The sequence below is a fragment of the Myripristis murdjan genome, chromosome 10 (assembly GCF_902150065.1).
Source record: "Myripristis murdjan chromosome 10, fMyrMur1.1, whole genome shotgun sequence".
NCBI lineage: Eukaryota > Metazoa > Chordata > Actinopteri > Holocentriformes > Holocentridae > Myripristis > Myripristis murdjan.
In genome coordinates, this window is record NC_043989.1 from 6,728,599 (window position 1) to 6,743,399 (window position 14,801).

Sequence of the window (14,801 nt, forward strand, 5' to 3'; positions counted from 1 at the left end):
TTGCACAACTGAGCGCATTTTACAGTCAAAGGTAACAAATGTAGAGAACATGATGGAGCTTACTCGGCACGACCTCATCGCCGGCATCAGTTTATGTGCAGAGATCGTATTTTCATTGAGGTACGAAATGTAACAAGAAACAGGAACCCTTAGCCCTTACCTTAACCTAAAACTAATCCCACCTGTGATCTAAACCTGAATCGCAGCCCTGAACTAGGACGACTGGCAGAATGTCCTCACTTTGCGGGATTTCTCTCATCTTTTTCATCTTGAGAGGACATTTTGACCCACACGAGTACAGAAATAGAAGCACACACACACATACACACACACACACACACACACACACATGCACGCACGCACGATAAGGTGTCAAACCCAATCACCCGGTCTCCGTGACGGCCGGCACGAACACATGCCCTGCAACACCAAAAATGCACGGCAGCCATAAATGCACTCATGCATGTATATTGGAGCATAGACACAATCTCTCTCTCTGTCACACACAGACACACACACACACACACACAAATACAAACCCAGGGACTTATGGATTGCTTATTGCAGGCACATTAGTTGGGTTTCTTGTGGGTGTTTGCTTTTTTCACACACCAGAACACACACCAGCAGCCTTCGCCAATGCCTCAGCCACAGTCAACCAGCACTTCAATATTCCCTGCAGGGCTGACAGCTTTACCACTTATTCAATACTGAGGCCTGGGACTGATAAATTCGACCGGACAGATAAAATTGATTGATTAAATGCATAAAAGACAGAAGCAGCAAAAGAAAAGAGTGGAACGTAGGAAAGAGAGAAAAAAAAGAAACCCTCCATGCTGCCAACAAAACCTTCAGGGAAAATCTGACAGCATCCTTCTTCATTTTTACTAAATATATCCAACGGCGTTCTTAGAAATTAAATAAGAGACATAGTCTGAGGCCCTCGCTTCATCTTCATTTTATCAAGGGTAACTTTTTTTTTTTTTTTTTTTTTTTTTTTTTATGGTTAAAAAATACACACACACACACCGGTGGTATTTGTTTTAGACTTCACTGCAATGTCAAAATTAAAGCAGACAGACGGTGCTGACGTGGAAGTTAGAGCACTGCTGTTTTCAATCCAAACAAATCCAAACAACAGGTGATGTTTATAGCACATAAACACATAAACATATTTAATGAAAACATCCGAGGCACTCGTGAGAGATTAAATAGACATTTTGAGGCCATTTCAGTGCACTTAAATTGAGAATTAATATGTTGTTCACCTTATAGTATCTTGTCTTTTCATGTCCTCTCTAATATTTTATAAATATCTGCTTTATGAAAGGTCCACTTAGGGACAAACAATGTGAATTAGCTTACTGCTGTAAATGTTATGATGTGTGGCATAAGACTACTTTTTAACAGTCTCCGATGTTTGTATATCTGTCCCTATTAAATAAGTGATAAATGAATAAAAGACTGAATGAATGAATTATTAAAATGATGAATACACAACTAAATAAAAACTCTTCACTCTGGTTTTGACATCATTAATTAATGTAAGAGAGAAATAAGAGAAAAAGGACGCTAATGTAATTTTTATGTTGACCAAAATAGGAGTTTTCAGTGGAGCTTGTCGATATATCTGTATTATATTGTTATTGTGATCTGAGAATAGATATCATCTGAGATTTTAGACATCGCGATATGGCGTAAATGTCATTTTCTGAATTTATTAGACTGCCCTTGCTGTTCTCTACCTGCTTGGTCATCATGTCCACATTATTTATGACTGCTGATCAAAAATCTTGTGCGTAAATAACTTATGAAAGCATAAATAATCCCAACAATATGGTTACAATACTGATATCAAGGCATTGTGATATTTGATTTTGCCCATATTCCAGCCGTAGTTTTCAGTCTGATTTATGATGAGCTGTATCTCTCTAAACATACACACAAATATGTACACATTGACACACACACACACATAGACAGGCCTTTTCCTAAACACACATAAAAAGGCTGCAGCGCTCGCACCGCTGCTCCTTGTAAATGATGCATTTCTGCAAACAAAAGTTTCAGGACCGAGGGGAGAAGTTTTCCCTCTTCCTGCTCTTTTTTTATTAATTTTTCCCCCCTCTCTCTCTCAACACGGTGAATCCTTTATGAGCCTCGTCTCATGCGCCTGTGTGTTCTGCTGCTGTGCCTTTAATCATGCTCAATACTCCCGTCCATGAAACATTAATGTGCTGCGTTCTGCCCGTGATGAGTTTCCACACAACGCTAATATCAAACGCAGAGGCAGGAGAAGGAGACAGGCTTTTCGCTTAGGACGTCTCAACCTTCCCCCCCCGAACCACAACCCAGCAGCTTAAAATGTTTAATACTGTTAAAAGCGTCAGGCTGCCCGGCTGCAGACACTCCACAACAACAGTCCATTTTTTTTTTTTTTTTACCCTTACAAGAAAAAAAAAAAGAGTGATGTGAGCCATTTGTCTCTCTTCTCCTTGACTGGTTGAACACCACAACATGAGGCTTGTGTGTGGAATCTCCAAATCTCTAACTTTTTGGTGTTTGTTGACCATTGGAAAACAGTGCGTGTCTGCTTGGATAACAGCGATCGCCTTGATCCTTTCAGCCCAAAGCTCCCGTCTCCACACCGGCCTCTCAAAGCAGCTTTTTCTATGGTTCTCCTCAAATGTATTTTTAAACAGGTAGAGAAAAGAAGGTAAAAGGCCGTGGACAGTTAAGAATTTGATTCCAAAATGCTATGTGTACTCAAAAAAAAAAAAAAAAAGACATTACCTGAAGTTTTTTAGCGAAGCATATCTAAAATGTAGAGGGTCCAGTGTGTAAATGTATTATCACTTGTGAAATAAGGCCTTAAACCTCGACTGAACATTTGTAAAAAAGTACCTAAAAATTGATTTTATCTGGTGTTTGGCAGACATTGTTTTCATGTGCCAAGTGCTGCATTTTGGAATAAACCACTTCCGCTCATCTGATTCCTCCATGGCTGAGGAGAAACTGCTGCTGTGTGAGGGCGAACACGGTGGCGACCAAAATCCATAAAACATCACATTAGATTACGGATTATATTCACCTTCATGTGTCGTCGCCTCCTCCTGAAGCGCAGCAGCTCCTTGTGTTGGCGAGCGATGAAGTTGACGGCGGCGTACTCCAGCAGGGCCGAGAACACAAACAGCAGGCATACGGCCATCCAGATATCGATGGCTTTTACATAGGACACCTGTGGAGGAGGAAGGGCAGGGGGCAGGGATTAGGAAGGTGTTAGAGTCGCGGTAGAAGTGTGTGCAGAGGCGTTACAATCTCCCAGCAGCCATGTGGTGCCGAGGACGGTCCCAGAATCCCATATTTCCCTCAATTTATTATTTTTTTTCCATGCACAGTTTTAAAAACACCATTTTAGATATTGTTTACTATTAATACTTACTTTATTGCTGTACTATCAAATATCAAATGATGTGAGATTGAGGGATTGAGGGAACATGGAACTGTTTTCATTTTGAAAAAAGAAAAAATACATCAAGGGAACACAGGGCGAACTCCATTTTGGATCCACTCAGCTACCTGAAGAAATGGTTACAAGCTAATTTAGTAAAACCCCTGGATTTAATATGATGCTGCAGCTACAACCTGCTGTTACTTCAGCTCCATAAATTATAGCGAGTCAGTCAATAGAAAGTCATGGTTAGCTAAGTTTCATCTTATTGTGAAACTTCTTTCCAGCCAAGGAACTTATTACCATGAAGATCACTGAATTTTTGACCTTGGTATTATAGATTTTACTGTTATAGGTGCAAATAGCCTCTGTAAGGGGAAAAAAAATATCTTGGTTAAGACACGCTATGTCAAATTTCCAATATCTACAAGTTAAGTACACACAGTGAAGATGTGACTCATAGCACTTATAGTACATATGGTGCTTTTGATGATTATTTTGTATATGATCAATGAGCTTAGAGAAACCACATATCATATTTCAAGCTTATAAAGTATAAAAGATCTGATTCAAACGTGTGTGTATATGTATACACATATGTCTAATGTACTTTATATTTTTCTATTTGTGTATTTATATATTTGTATTTGCATATTGTTACTTGTACTGCTTGTGTTTTTTGTTGCCTGCATAAGGATTACGGATGTAAATTAACATGCTTGCCGGCATGTTTACATCTTGTATTTTACACTGATGCTCATTAATGTGCCCTGTCCCTATCAAATAAAATAAATAAATAACATACACAAATAGCCCAGGGGCTTTTTATGAGCATCTATATAGTGTAGATAGTAGGGAGGAAGGAAGGAAGGAAGGATGTAGTTCAACTTTCAAACTCTACAGCCTAACAGGATTCAGGGTTTGTAACTCAAGCACTCAAGCATACAAGCAGAGACTGAAAAGTGAATCTGAAGCCGTGGTTTTTCCTCGTTACACTGAGCTGGTCAGCTCCCAGTGGCCGGCAGCAGAAGACTGGTTGTACTGAGCGGCTCCCCGGTGTGAGTGTGTTTTACTGTATGAACATGAAGCAGGACCATGTAGGATAAGAGCATGCATGATCAGTCAAGCTTCCCTGGATAAATACAGGTATGCAAGCTCTCTTTCTCAGCTTACATCACACTTCCTGTGGGCTGCTGAGTAAATACTGGCAGGACGGACAGAGTATGGCATCACCAGAGAGACAAAAAAGGCCCCGAACAAGATACAATCTTCACATTAGGCCGGTGGAATGTCAATAGCTTTTACATAGGATCAGTGCAGTGTCAAGCAAGATGGACAGGGGTAAAGACTGTCCAGATAATGAGGGCTAAATGAAGTCTGGTCGGATCATTGTCTGATTGCTATCTGCTCGTCAAGTACCATTATTCATGTGCATTCACCCTGGCCTATCATTACAACTCTCCATCTCTGCACGCAATTACGCTGTGCGGTTTAAGAGGGATATCCTTGTTCTCTCATGCAGAGGCAAGCCCGCAATAAGCTGTTTTAAATCCAATTAAACCGAGATCCCGTATCTCCACACAAACACAAAATACATCTAATCGCGGCTCAGCCTCGATGCGATCCCGTTTGCGCCAAGTGTGATGCTTAGGGAAACATTTATCTTCAAACGTCCGACTCTGATTTCCCCCCCAGAGCTGCCAAAAGCCACTGATGCCTAAATGGTCAGCGAGTTCATTGGGTTCAGTGGTCATGCAAGCAGAGAGAGACGGGGGGGATGAAAGAAAGAGATACGAGGGGAGGGGGGGAGGGGGGGCGCAGAGAGGGGGAGAGGCCTTCATGGTCGTTGGAGAATTCATGTCCGCGGGGTATCCACGCGTTCTTGAAAAGTCTGAAAGAGTCTTTTTAGGGCCTCTTAAAATATTAGAATACAGTTTTAGGGGTATTTGAAAAGCAGGGAACTCATTTGCACACAAAAAGGTCTTGGCTTCCTTTTTTTTTTTTTTTTTACTGTACTTTTATCCTCGATTCGAGTGAGCGCCATTTTATGCGATCAGACTAATGGCTTGGAAGCATAAAGCAAAGCTGGACTCAGGCATCCCCTCTCATACCAGACCTTATTTTTTCACCACGTTATGGTAAATTTTTAAATCATATTTCATTCAAATGTAAATATAGACAGAAATATTGACGCTATCTGCATTTAGTCATTACTAGTCAACAGCACAGTTGGAACGTGAGGTGGTGCCATGAATTCTGCAGTTTCACCAAAATATGCAGCTTTGGTGTGCTGGTTTTGAAATATGTGAAATGCTCTTTTTTTGACGCCTTTTTTGCTCGTCTGGAAGAACTTCCTCTGCTGGAGAACGAACACAGAGAACCCCGCAGTTTGGAGGTTGTTGAAAGTCACCCTGGGAATTGTTGGAAACCAAAAAGAAAAGGAGAAGTACACAAGGGAGGCTGAGGGAAACTGAGGGTTCAGCAAGAAAGTAAATTACACTGGATCACAAACTAACTCCTGGAATGTGCTGAACATCCCAGATTGATTGGATCTAACGGCGCCGGGTAATCCACGAGTGGACTTTCCTTTAACACAGAGCCAGGTCAATACAACAGGCACATCAAAAATTAATTGAAAAGTCTTAGAAAGTGTGGAAGTGTGTCTTTCTGGGACCTGGAGATGCACTGCTGTGAAATTAGAGAGCAGATAACACAGAGCAGGGGCAAAGCCAGTGTTAGTGCAGGAGCTACGAGGAGCCTCTGGCCTGGAAAAGAGGCACGCCGCGCCGAGACGAGACGAGACGAGCCAGGCCAGGCCCGTCCCGTCTGAGGATGACACGTTGTGACAGACCAACTGACCAGCGCTGAGGTGTCGTTACTGAACGCACGCCTCAAATAACAGGATCACAGCGGCCACGGCAACCGGCCTGACTGGACGACTGGCTGGCTGACTGACTGGCTGGCTTGGAGATCGGCTAATTGATTGACTGGCTGACTAAATGACTGACTTATTGACTGAACAGCTTTGGCTGACTGACTGAAAGGCTGTTTTCTGACCGACTGAGTGGCTGATGGGCCAAACTAGTTGTCTGACCGCTGGCAGACTTTTTTTATTGCGCACGACATCACAGCCGCAGACGGGACTATTTCCGTGCTGCAGATTTGACTGTAATAAAACCTCAGATATTAAATATAACATTTCATTAAATACATATCTCCTTGATGGGGTCATAATATTCTGCTGGAATCCTTTGGAGCATTTCTTTACGAGGCACGCTCGTATTTGCAGACTTGTATTAACTTTAACAACCTTTTCTAGTCTGGAGGTTTTAGTCAAGGAACGACTTGTGGAGCTTGATTCGAAAATGCTCCTTTCCTCTCCTCAGTCCTCTCTTCCTCCTTTCCTCTCCCTTTCTTTTTCCTCCTTTATAGATCTCATCGCCGCCTTTGGATTCCCTGCCTCATTTAGTGTCCTAAAAGTTTCTACAAAACTAAACATAAGATATCAAAAGCCATCAATATTTCAGTCTAAATCCGTGGAATCAAATGCAGGGAAATTACACCTCTGTTTAAAATAACGAGACAAATCCGGACACAGGACATCCACTTAAAAGCCAATATAATATTCCCAACAGGAAACAGGGTTCAGACCCAACTCTATTTACAGCAAGAAGAAACAAAACTAATCCCCATATCTTTAAGACTGATCACCAATGGTTCTTGATCAATACTTCCATCCCCAGTTATATACACTGAAAAGGAGGTAGAAGTAAAAAAAAGCTGACATTATTGTGGTAGCAACTCACCACTACTCTTGCACTTTTGTATGCAAGGCTATAGGATTTTACATTTTTTTACTACTTCCTACAAATATGACAAGAGCGTCTTCATATTCATGAAATGCTGTGTTGATTGATAATGATATGCCCGCAAAGTCCCAATCCCTTAAACCCTGATTTAAAGTTAGAAAGAAAAGTCCCACATACATTCTGTATCTGCTTGTTGCACCGCTTCATTACAGCTTCCTCACATTTATACTGAGTCAAAATATTCAAACACAACATGCCGTTGTTTTCTGGATGCACCATGACATCAAACTGAAATCATGTTATACACATTTCCCTGTAATTCAGCAGGACATTGCTGGCATCTTTGGAAACCTTGGGATCTCCGCTAGAATTAAAAATAAAGTTTTATAGGTTTAAACAAAGCTCAGACACATGGTAAGCATCTGTAATGACAAATCCATCGATGCTTCCTGCAGCAGGACCATCATGCAGCATTTCAAACGCAGGCCACGTCATACAGCAGGTGGTCGAAAGTAATATTTTTCTCCAGTTACTATTATAAATCTGGGTTAAGATGCACCTCCACATAGGGTGACTGGATCTGTGAGTGGAGGCCACTGCCTGATGTCATCAGTCCAGCAACCCAAGCTTTCAGTGTCAATAGCAGCGATTTGTATGACTTTGGCACTGCAGCTTCACTAGAGGGCAAAACAGTCAGTCAACCAATCAGTCACCGGATCTGTCTATATGTTAACAACTTTCCTCGTTAATTAATGGCGATCGCTGTTTACCCACTGAGCTCTTGTCACTGCCTCATGATCGGTGTTACTGAAAATTAGTACTTAGTTACAGATACTAGCTATTTGTCTCAAAAGTAATTGGAAAAACTTTACCAGTTACTGCATAAAAAAGTAATCAGTTACTAGGGAAGTTAAGTTGTTTGCTGCAATTATCTTATTAATGCACACTCTTATTAATCCGGGGAATATGTTGTGTTCATCTACAGTCGACAAAAATAGCAAGTATAACCTATTTAAATTTCAGGTATCTGCGTTATGTAATTTGGCAAGTAATTAGTTACATTTCTTGTTAATGTGAAAAGTAGTGGAATTACAGTAATGTGTTACTTTGTAAGGTTTTATTTCGATTGCCGCTTATGATAATAAATGTTAGTGCTGCTGTTTCACGAGCCACTCGAGCCACTCACGAGCCACTCCATAAAAGAAAAAAAAATGAAGCATCAAGAGTCAAGATCTCTTCTTCTCACAAGTCACAAATCCTTCTCTCCTTTCCTCCTCCTGTCTTCTCTCCTTATCCTCTTTTCTTCTTTCTTTCCGACTCAATTTTTGTCTCCTCCCTTTCCTTCTTTTCCTTCCTTCCTTCCTTTTCCGCCTCTCCCTGTTTCCTCCTCCCTCCTCCATCTTGCCTCGCCTGACACGGTGCACTTCTCCTCAGTGGCATGTGAAAAGAGCAATATGTGTGTGTGAGTGTGTGTGCTATCAATCACGCACAGACACTCACAGGTGTGTGAAGTGTCGATCTGTGTGTGTGTGCATGTGCGTGTGTGTGTGTGTGTGTGTGAGAGAGAGAGAGAGAGAGAGAGAGAGAGCAGTATGCCCACCTAAGCTCAGCTGTGCTGTGTGATCATTATTGTGACAGCTGAACTGCAGAGGAATCACGGTTCACTTGCTCAATTTTTAGAGCGCATGAAGCACCTAATGTCAACAAACAGAGTGTGTGTGTGTGTGTGTGTGTGTGTGTGTGTGTGCGTGCGTGCATGTAGGGGATTACAGCTTCCCTGGACATAATTATACAACCCTACTGGCTCACGCAAACTCCGTCCGATTATTTATTTAATTCTTTTTTTTTTTTTTTTTTCCTTAATCTGAAAATCCCTCACAGGAAAAGATTTCTGTCAGTTTTTTTTTAAAGTTATTTTCCCCCCATTGCTCTCTCTTTGAATTCCCCCTCTTTCTCATTTCCACCTCTTTTCATCCTTTTCTCCCGACTTAAACACGAATTCGCCATTCTCTTTCATTCTCTGTGCCTCCTCTCCCTTTTTCCTTTCTCTCTCTCTCTCTCTTTTGCTCCGTATTCTCTCCGTCATCCTCCTCTGAAACATCAATTCTTCAGCAGACACCTTATCTGCCTCCCTCTATCTTCCCCCCTTTCTGATTCATCCTCTTTCTCTGTATTCTTACACTTTCTCATCTTCCCTCTGCTCTCTAAATAAATATATATTCTTCCCGCCTCTCCTCTTCGCTCCTGTCCTCTCGTTTCCTGTCTCTTTCTGTCTCTGTCATTACCGCCGCCAAGGAGGTTATGTTTTTGCCCCTGGTAGTTTGACTGTCAGCAAGATATTTCAAAAAACTTATGAACGGATTCCCATGAAATTTGGTGGACAGACCAGCCTCGGGCCAAAGAACAACTGATTAGATTCTGGTTGTGATCCAGATGCGGGATTAGATGATTATCATTTTTTTTTCAGCAATAACTATGAAACCACTCCAGGAAGAGACTTGAGGGTCAAAACGTCGATTTAACTCAAACCCCTGCTATTATCTTTGGGGTTGATTTGACCCCATTTGATGTTTAACACCTTAAATACATAGTTGACATCTTTTTTTTTCATATTTAACTTTTCCCATTTTAATTGGGTAAACATGAAATTAACATGATGTTGTGTTTTCTATGTACACACTTGGGTCTATTTGACCTCGAGCTGTATAAAACATATAAGTAGTATCATTTTACACACATTTGCTTATGATGTTTTGGATGACACTGAGAAACTATAACATGCCATGCCATGCCAAGTACCTGACATATAAACTTGGGTAACAATTTTTATTATAATCATTTTTCTGGAGGTTTAAATCACTGGGGTCAAATTAAGCACCATATCTCATGTAGATTGCAAATCATATTTTCACAATTTTCTAATTTATCATGGTGTTGTACATCTTTTCTTTTGACTTATTGACTTATTTTCTTTTGGCTCATTCTGAGCAGTTATTACGGGTGTATTGTGATTAATCGGATGATGATCAGCTGTGATGCGGGGGTGTTTTTTTTTTACAATTTTTTTTTTTCAAGTAGGGAAACATGTAGGAAATGTGTGTTGGTACAATCTCTGACCTCATGTTAGACTTGGAAATAGGGTTAATTTTTGTTTAATTTTGTTCAAAGTGAGAGCAAATCAGCTGAGTGAAGGCAACAGAAGAAGCGCAGCCCCGTTAAGGTGGCACAGCTTCAAAAAAACAAGCGTCAACAACAACTGATAAAAGAAAAAGTTGGGAATTTTGAAGGAAACACGGGGGCTAAAAAAAAAAAAAAAGATGACTTATGGTGCAACAGCAGTGTAAAAGTGTTTGTTTGCGAGGAGGTTGCCCCGTCTGAATGCCTCTTTTTTAGTCTTTGTCTGTTCTCGTGTTTCCTCTCGAAGACATGAACTGTTTCTCTGTGTAGTAACTCTGCTCTCTCTGCCTTTTCTTCTCCTCTTGTAGATATTAAAGGTCTCTTTGTCACCATCTTCTCTGTGTTTTCCTGCCTGTGCCTACCCACTTTTTCCATCCAAGTATTTTGAGAATCCTTTATAGCATTTCGAGTCTTTATTGGAGAGTTGAAATGGACGAGACAGGAGCGAGCGGGAGAGAAACGGAGACGATGAGCTGAAGGTCATCGACCAGATGTAACGTCGATCTCCTCTCTGCCTCTCTCCTCTCTTTGCGCAGACATAAGTTCGCTCTCTCTCCGTTTCTTTCTAGTTTTGTCTTTGCACACTCGGCTGAGGACGTGGCTTGTTCTCTGTGTGGCGGACGCTCCCTGCGGAATGACAGTTGAGTAATGGAAAAAGTCTCTGGCTTTGCAGTGAACCGCAAATTAAATCTCTTCTACAACCATCACGTCTTTATCTCACGCTGGCTTCATTACACCGCGTTGCCTCTTCGGCGGCTCGACGCGAGTGATGCGAACAGTTTTGAGGTAACAAAAGATGTGAAAACACTGCCGCTCCCGGTGCACAGTGCGAGTCTGATCATGAGTAGTACGAAGTAAAGACGTCAATTGACAACAGAGGCCAGTTCGTGGCATCTTTTCTCTAAAACACTTGACAGTAACATGAGCGCAGGTGGTTTCATTTGGTTTGATGGGACTGAACCAAGCACCAGTGACATCAGCTTTTGTTGTATGAATGAGCTTCAAAATAACTGTAAAAACACACCGGCAGGTCACTCAGAAGGTCAGAGTTTTAGAGAAACTCAATTTCTATATATTAATAATGCACTAAAATAAAAAAATACCTTGCACTTAACAGCTTCTTCATTTTTGTGACACTATACTCGGTTTTATCTGTCCACTCTTGTTGACTAAAATTTAATTAACAGGAAATAGTTCTGGTTGAAATTCCATCTCACCCAGTGTCATCAGTTTTACACAATGTATAAATGAGCTTCAAAATAACTTGAAATTACCCCAGCAGTTCACTACCTCCCTATATCAAAGGCTACATTTCACAACTTGTTTGATTTTTATTTTAAAGGATGTTACACCAATGATGATTATTATTACAACGGTGGGAACAAGACCCCTAAACTATTGCAATATCAACCAACCACTGAACCGTGTGGCACCACAACTTGTTCTAACTCTGCTAATCTTGTTCGAATTGGGAAAACACAGTCAAATATCAGAAATACTACAGTTATTTAACCCTATAAAGCCTGAACTATGAAAGAATTGGCAGAAAATTCCAATTTTTTGAAATTAAACCCTTTATTTAGTCCTATAACAAAAAAAAAAAAAAAAAAAAATGTTATTACACGATCTTTCTGTTGTATGATATATGATATGTACTTGAAGTGCCAATGGTATGGTCCAGGGTGAACAGGGGAAGTGTCCAAAGCTATACAACAGTATTTTGGTCAAGTATTGATTAAACTGAAAATGGAATGTGTGAATTGATAACGTGTATCATATATGATACAAATTGCTTTATAGGGTTAAGGGGTTTTCTTTTTCATGCCTTCACCCCTGTGAGCTGCTCAGTACAACCACAATTGTCTGTTTCTGGCCACTGAGCCACTGGAACAAGGACAATGAGATGCCTTGCTCAAGGGCGCCACAAAAGTAAATGTAAAGGCAGGCACATAGATTTGATTGAGAGAAATAAATAATCCATTTCTCAGCCCCTGAGAAGTCCAACTTTTCCGACAGATGATGCGAGGGTGCATCTGATTTTGTCTCACCTTGGGCAGGGAGGCTCGGGAACCGGAGCTCTGCGTGGTCATGGTCAGCACGGTGGTGATGCCCAGACCCACCCGGGCCGGCGCCGCGTCCATGTTGATCCAGAAGGAAACCCAGGACAGGATGACGATGAGCAGGGAGGGGATGTACATCTGGATCAGGTAGTAGCCCATCTGACGCTCCAGGTGGAAGCGAGCCTCGATGCAGGTGAATTTACCTGGAGGACGAGGCAGGTGGAGGTGGGCGCAGAGAAGAGGGAGTAAAGGGAAATGGAAGGTGTCATGATCAGATTTCATCACATTTTAAAGCATAAAGGAACATGTAACCTAGAAATTACGTATTTCAGGTGCAATTTTGAGGCACTGAGGCACTTTTTGGACGTGGTTTATTTAACTCTGTGTGAGAGAAAGCACATTGGTTTGGGATTTACTGAACACACCAATGGAGAGTCAAGACTGAGATTACATGCACAAAAAAACGGAGAATTTGAAACAAACATTTTCACATAGTTTTCATCATCAATCAGCCCTCTCTCTCTGTGACGCATGAGCTTAAAGCTTTCCTTAAGGGGACATTCAAGACAACGTGGAGTGAGTAAATGATATAAAATATACAGTTTTGGGGTGAATTATTCCTTTAAAGTGGAAGTAGACCTTGATGCATGGGAAGAACAGAGGAGACAGCAAGAGATAGTGAGAGTTTTAGAGAAAAAAATCTGTTTAAATCTCATAAAAAATCCCTTTAAGTCAGTAATGATACACTTGATTTTGGATTCTGGGTGTTTAAGTTGAATGTTTGTTAAGAGTTAAAATCATTATCTGTCTTTCTGCAGTTTCATTGTTATAATTTACATGATGTGAAAGGTTTAAAAACAGGATGCTATATTGTTATATGACTGTTTTGGGAAAAAAAAAATGTTACCTGATGTTTGTTGTTTGATATTTAAAAAAGAAAGACTGTTGCATTCTCCAAAGGTCGCCAATTTGTGAGTAAAAAGCTCTGTGCCAGTAAACATTTTGTCAGACTAGGCGTCCTATTTTCTGAAGCGGTGGACATCTCATCATGGAGTGAATGAATTTACAGCACATCAGTCGTACAAGGTGTTCTGAGAAAATATTAAAAAATAATGTTCAGCGACATGCGGAGGATTATTAATGTAAGAGTCAATGTTTTAACTCTGCTTGAAAGCAAATTGTTCTTTCATCAGTCTCCCTGAAGCGTCACGGTCCCATTAGCAGCGCAGAGAGTTTCTGAATTCCCTATTATCTTTATATGAAAGGGCACATTATCCAAACACCGCGACAGCCTCGTCCCCTGAACAAACAGGTGGAGATGACGAGAGAAAGCGGCGAATGAAAAAATAAAGCTGGAGGGAAAGGGGAAGCAAGAGAGGGGATTGGGGAAAAAAAAAAAGAAATGAGGAAGCATTAGACTGACAGACAGAGGGGATGAGGAGGAGAGGGAGAAAGATGGGGTATGTGGGGCGGTGAAGTTGACAGCTTTGGGCCGAAATGTCATTCAGGCTTTGCCACTCAGACTGAGCTTAAGTGTAAATCATGAGGAGGAGGAAAAAAAAAAAAAAACTGAGCGGCGCATAAACTCGGGTTAGGCAGCTATAAAATGAAGGAAAATGTTTTAAATATCTGAAACAAACTGGAGAGCGGGTTTGAATTTATATTCCAGAGAGTGTCTGAGGAGTGATTATGAAGGATGTGTCTCCATGTTGAAGGAGCAAAAAAAAAAAAAAAAAAAAAAAAAAAAAAAAAAAAAAAAAAAAAAAACTACACTTAATGCTTTTTCCTCCCTGATAAAATAAAGATTTTAGATTTTAAAATTTATGAAGGCTAATCTACAGAAAATCAGGCATTGCACTATTTCTCTTATTTAACATTTCTGTCTCTCCTTGCTGACAGGGATTACTTCAACTCAGAATTCACAAAAAAATGATGATATACAAGAATCATTTATCATCATTACTGATCGACAGATTCATTAACAGTTGGATCAAATTTAGTATTGTATCATAGGTGTACAATTACATATTTTAAATGGTTATATTGTAAAATTTAAAAATGTAAAAAGTGTAAGATGATGTGTAAGAGGTTACTGCTGGAAATGCATTGATAGTCATCGATGCATCTCCTGTTTTCTTCATCAGTCTGAGATTTAAAGAGTCCTGCGTACACTATTGGTTTCCCCCCTTGGAGGAAAACGCAGGTCGAACATTCACAAGTCGTAGATTTTGAACTCTGAGTTGAAATGAATGCAGCGTTGCTTACTTAGCGAGCAAGCCAACAATGTTCTCTCTCCTCTCCTGC

At 40.7% G+C, this 14,801-nt stretch overlaps 1 protein-coding gene across 1 annotated transcript in view; it reads right to left on the bottom strand.

The window, feature by feature from the left end:
• Positions 1 to 14,801, bottom strand: part of glra1 (glycine receptor, alpha 1) — a 115,627-nt gene that overhangs the window by 13,807 nt on the left and 87,019 nt on the right. The window contains exons 9-10 of the mRNA XM_030062805.1: positions 12,486 to 12,700; positions 3,092 to 3,238 (exon numbers count right to left, since the gene is read on the bottom strand). Of these exons, the coding sequence (XP_029918665.1) occupies positions 3,092 to 3,238; positions 12,486 to 12,700 (362 nt within the window). The remainder of the gene's footprint in view (positions 1 to 3,091; positions 3,239 to 12,485; positions 12,701 to 14,801) is intronic.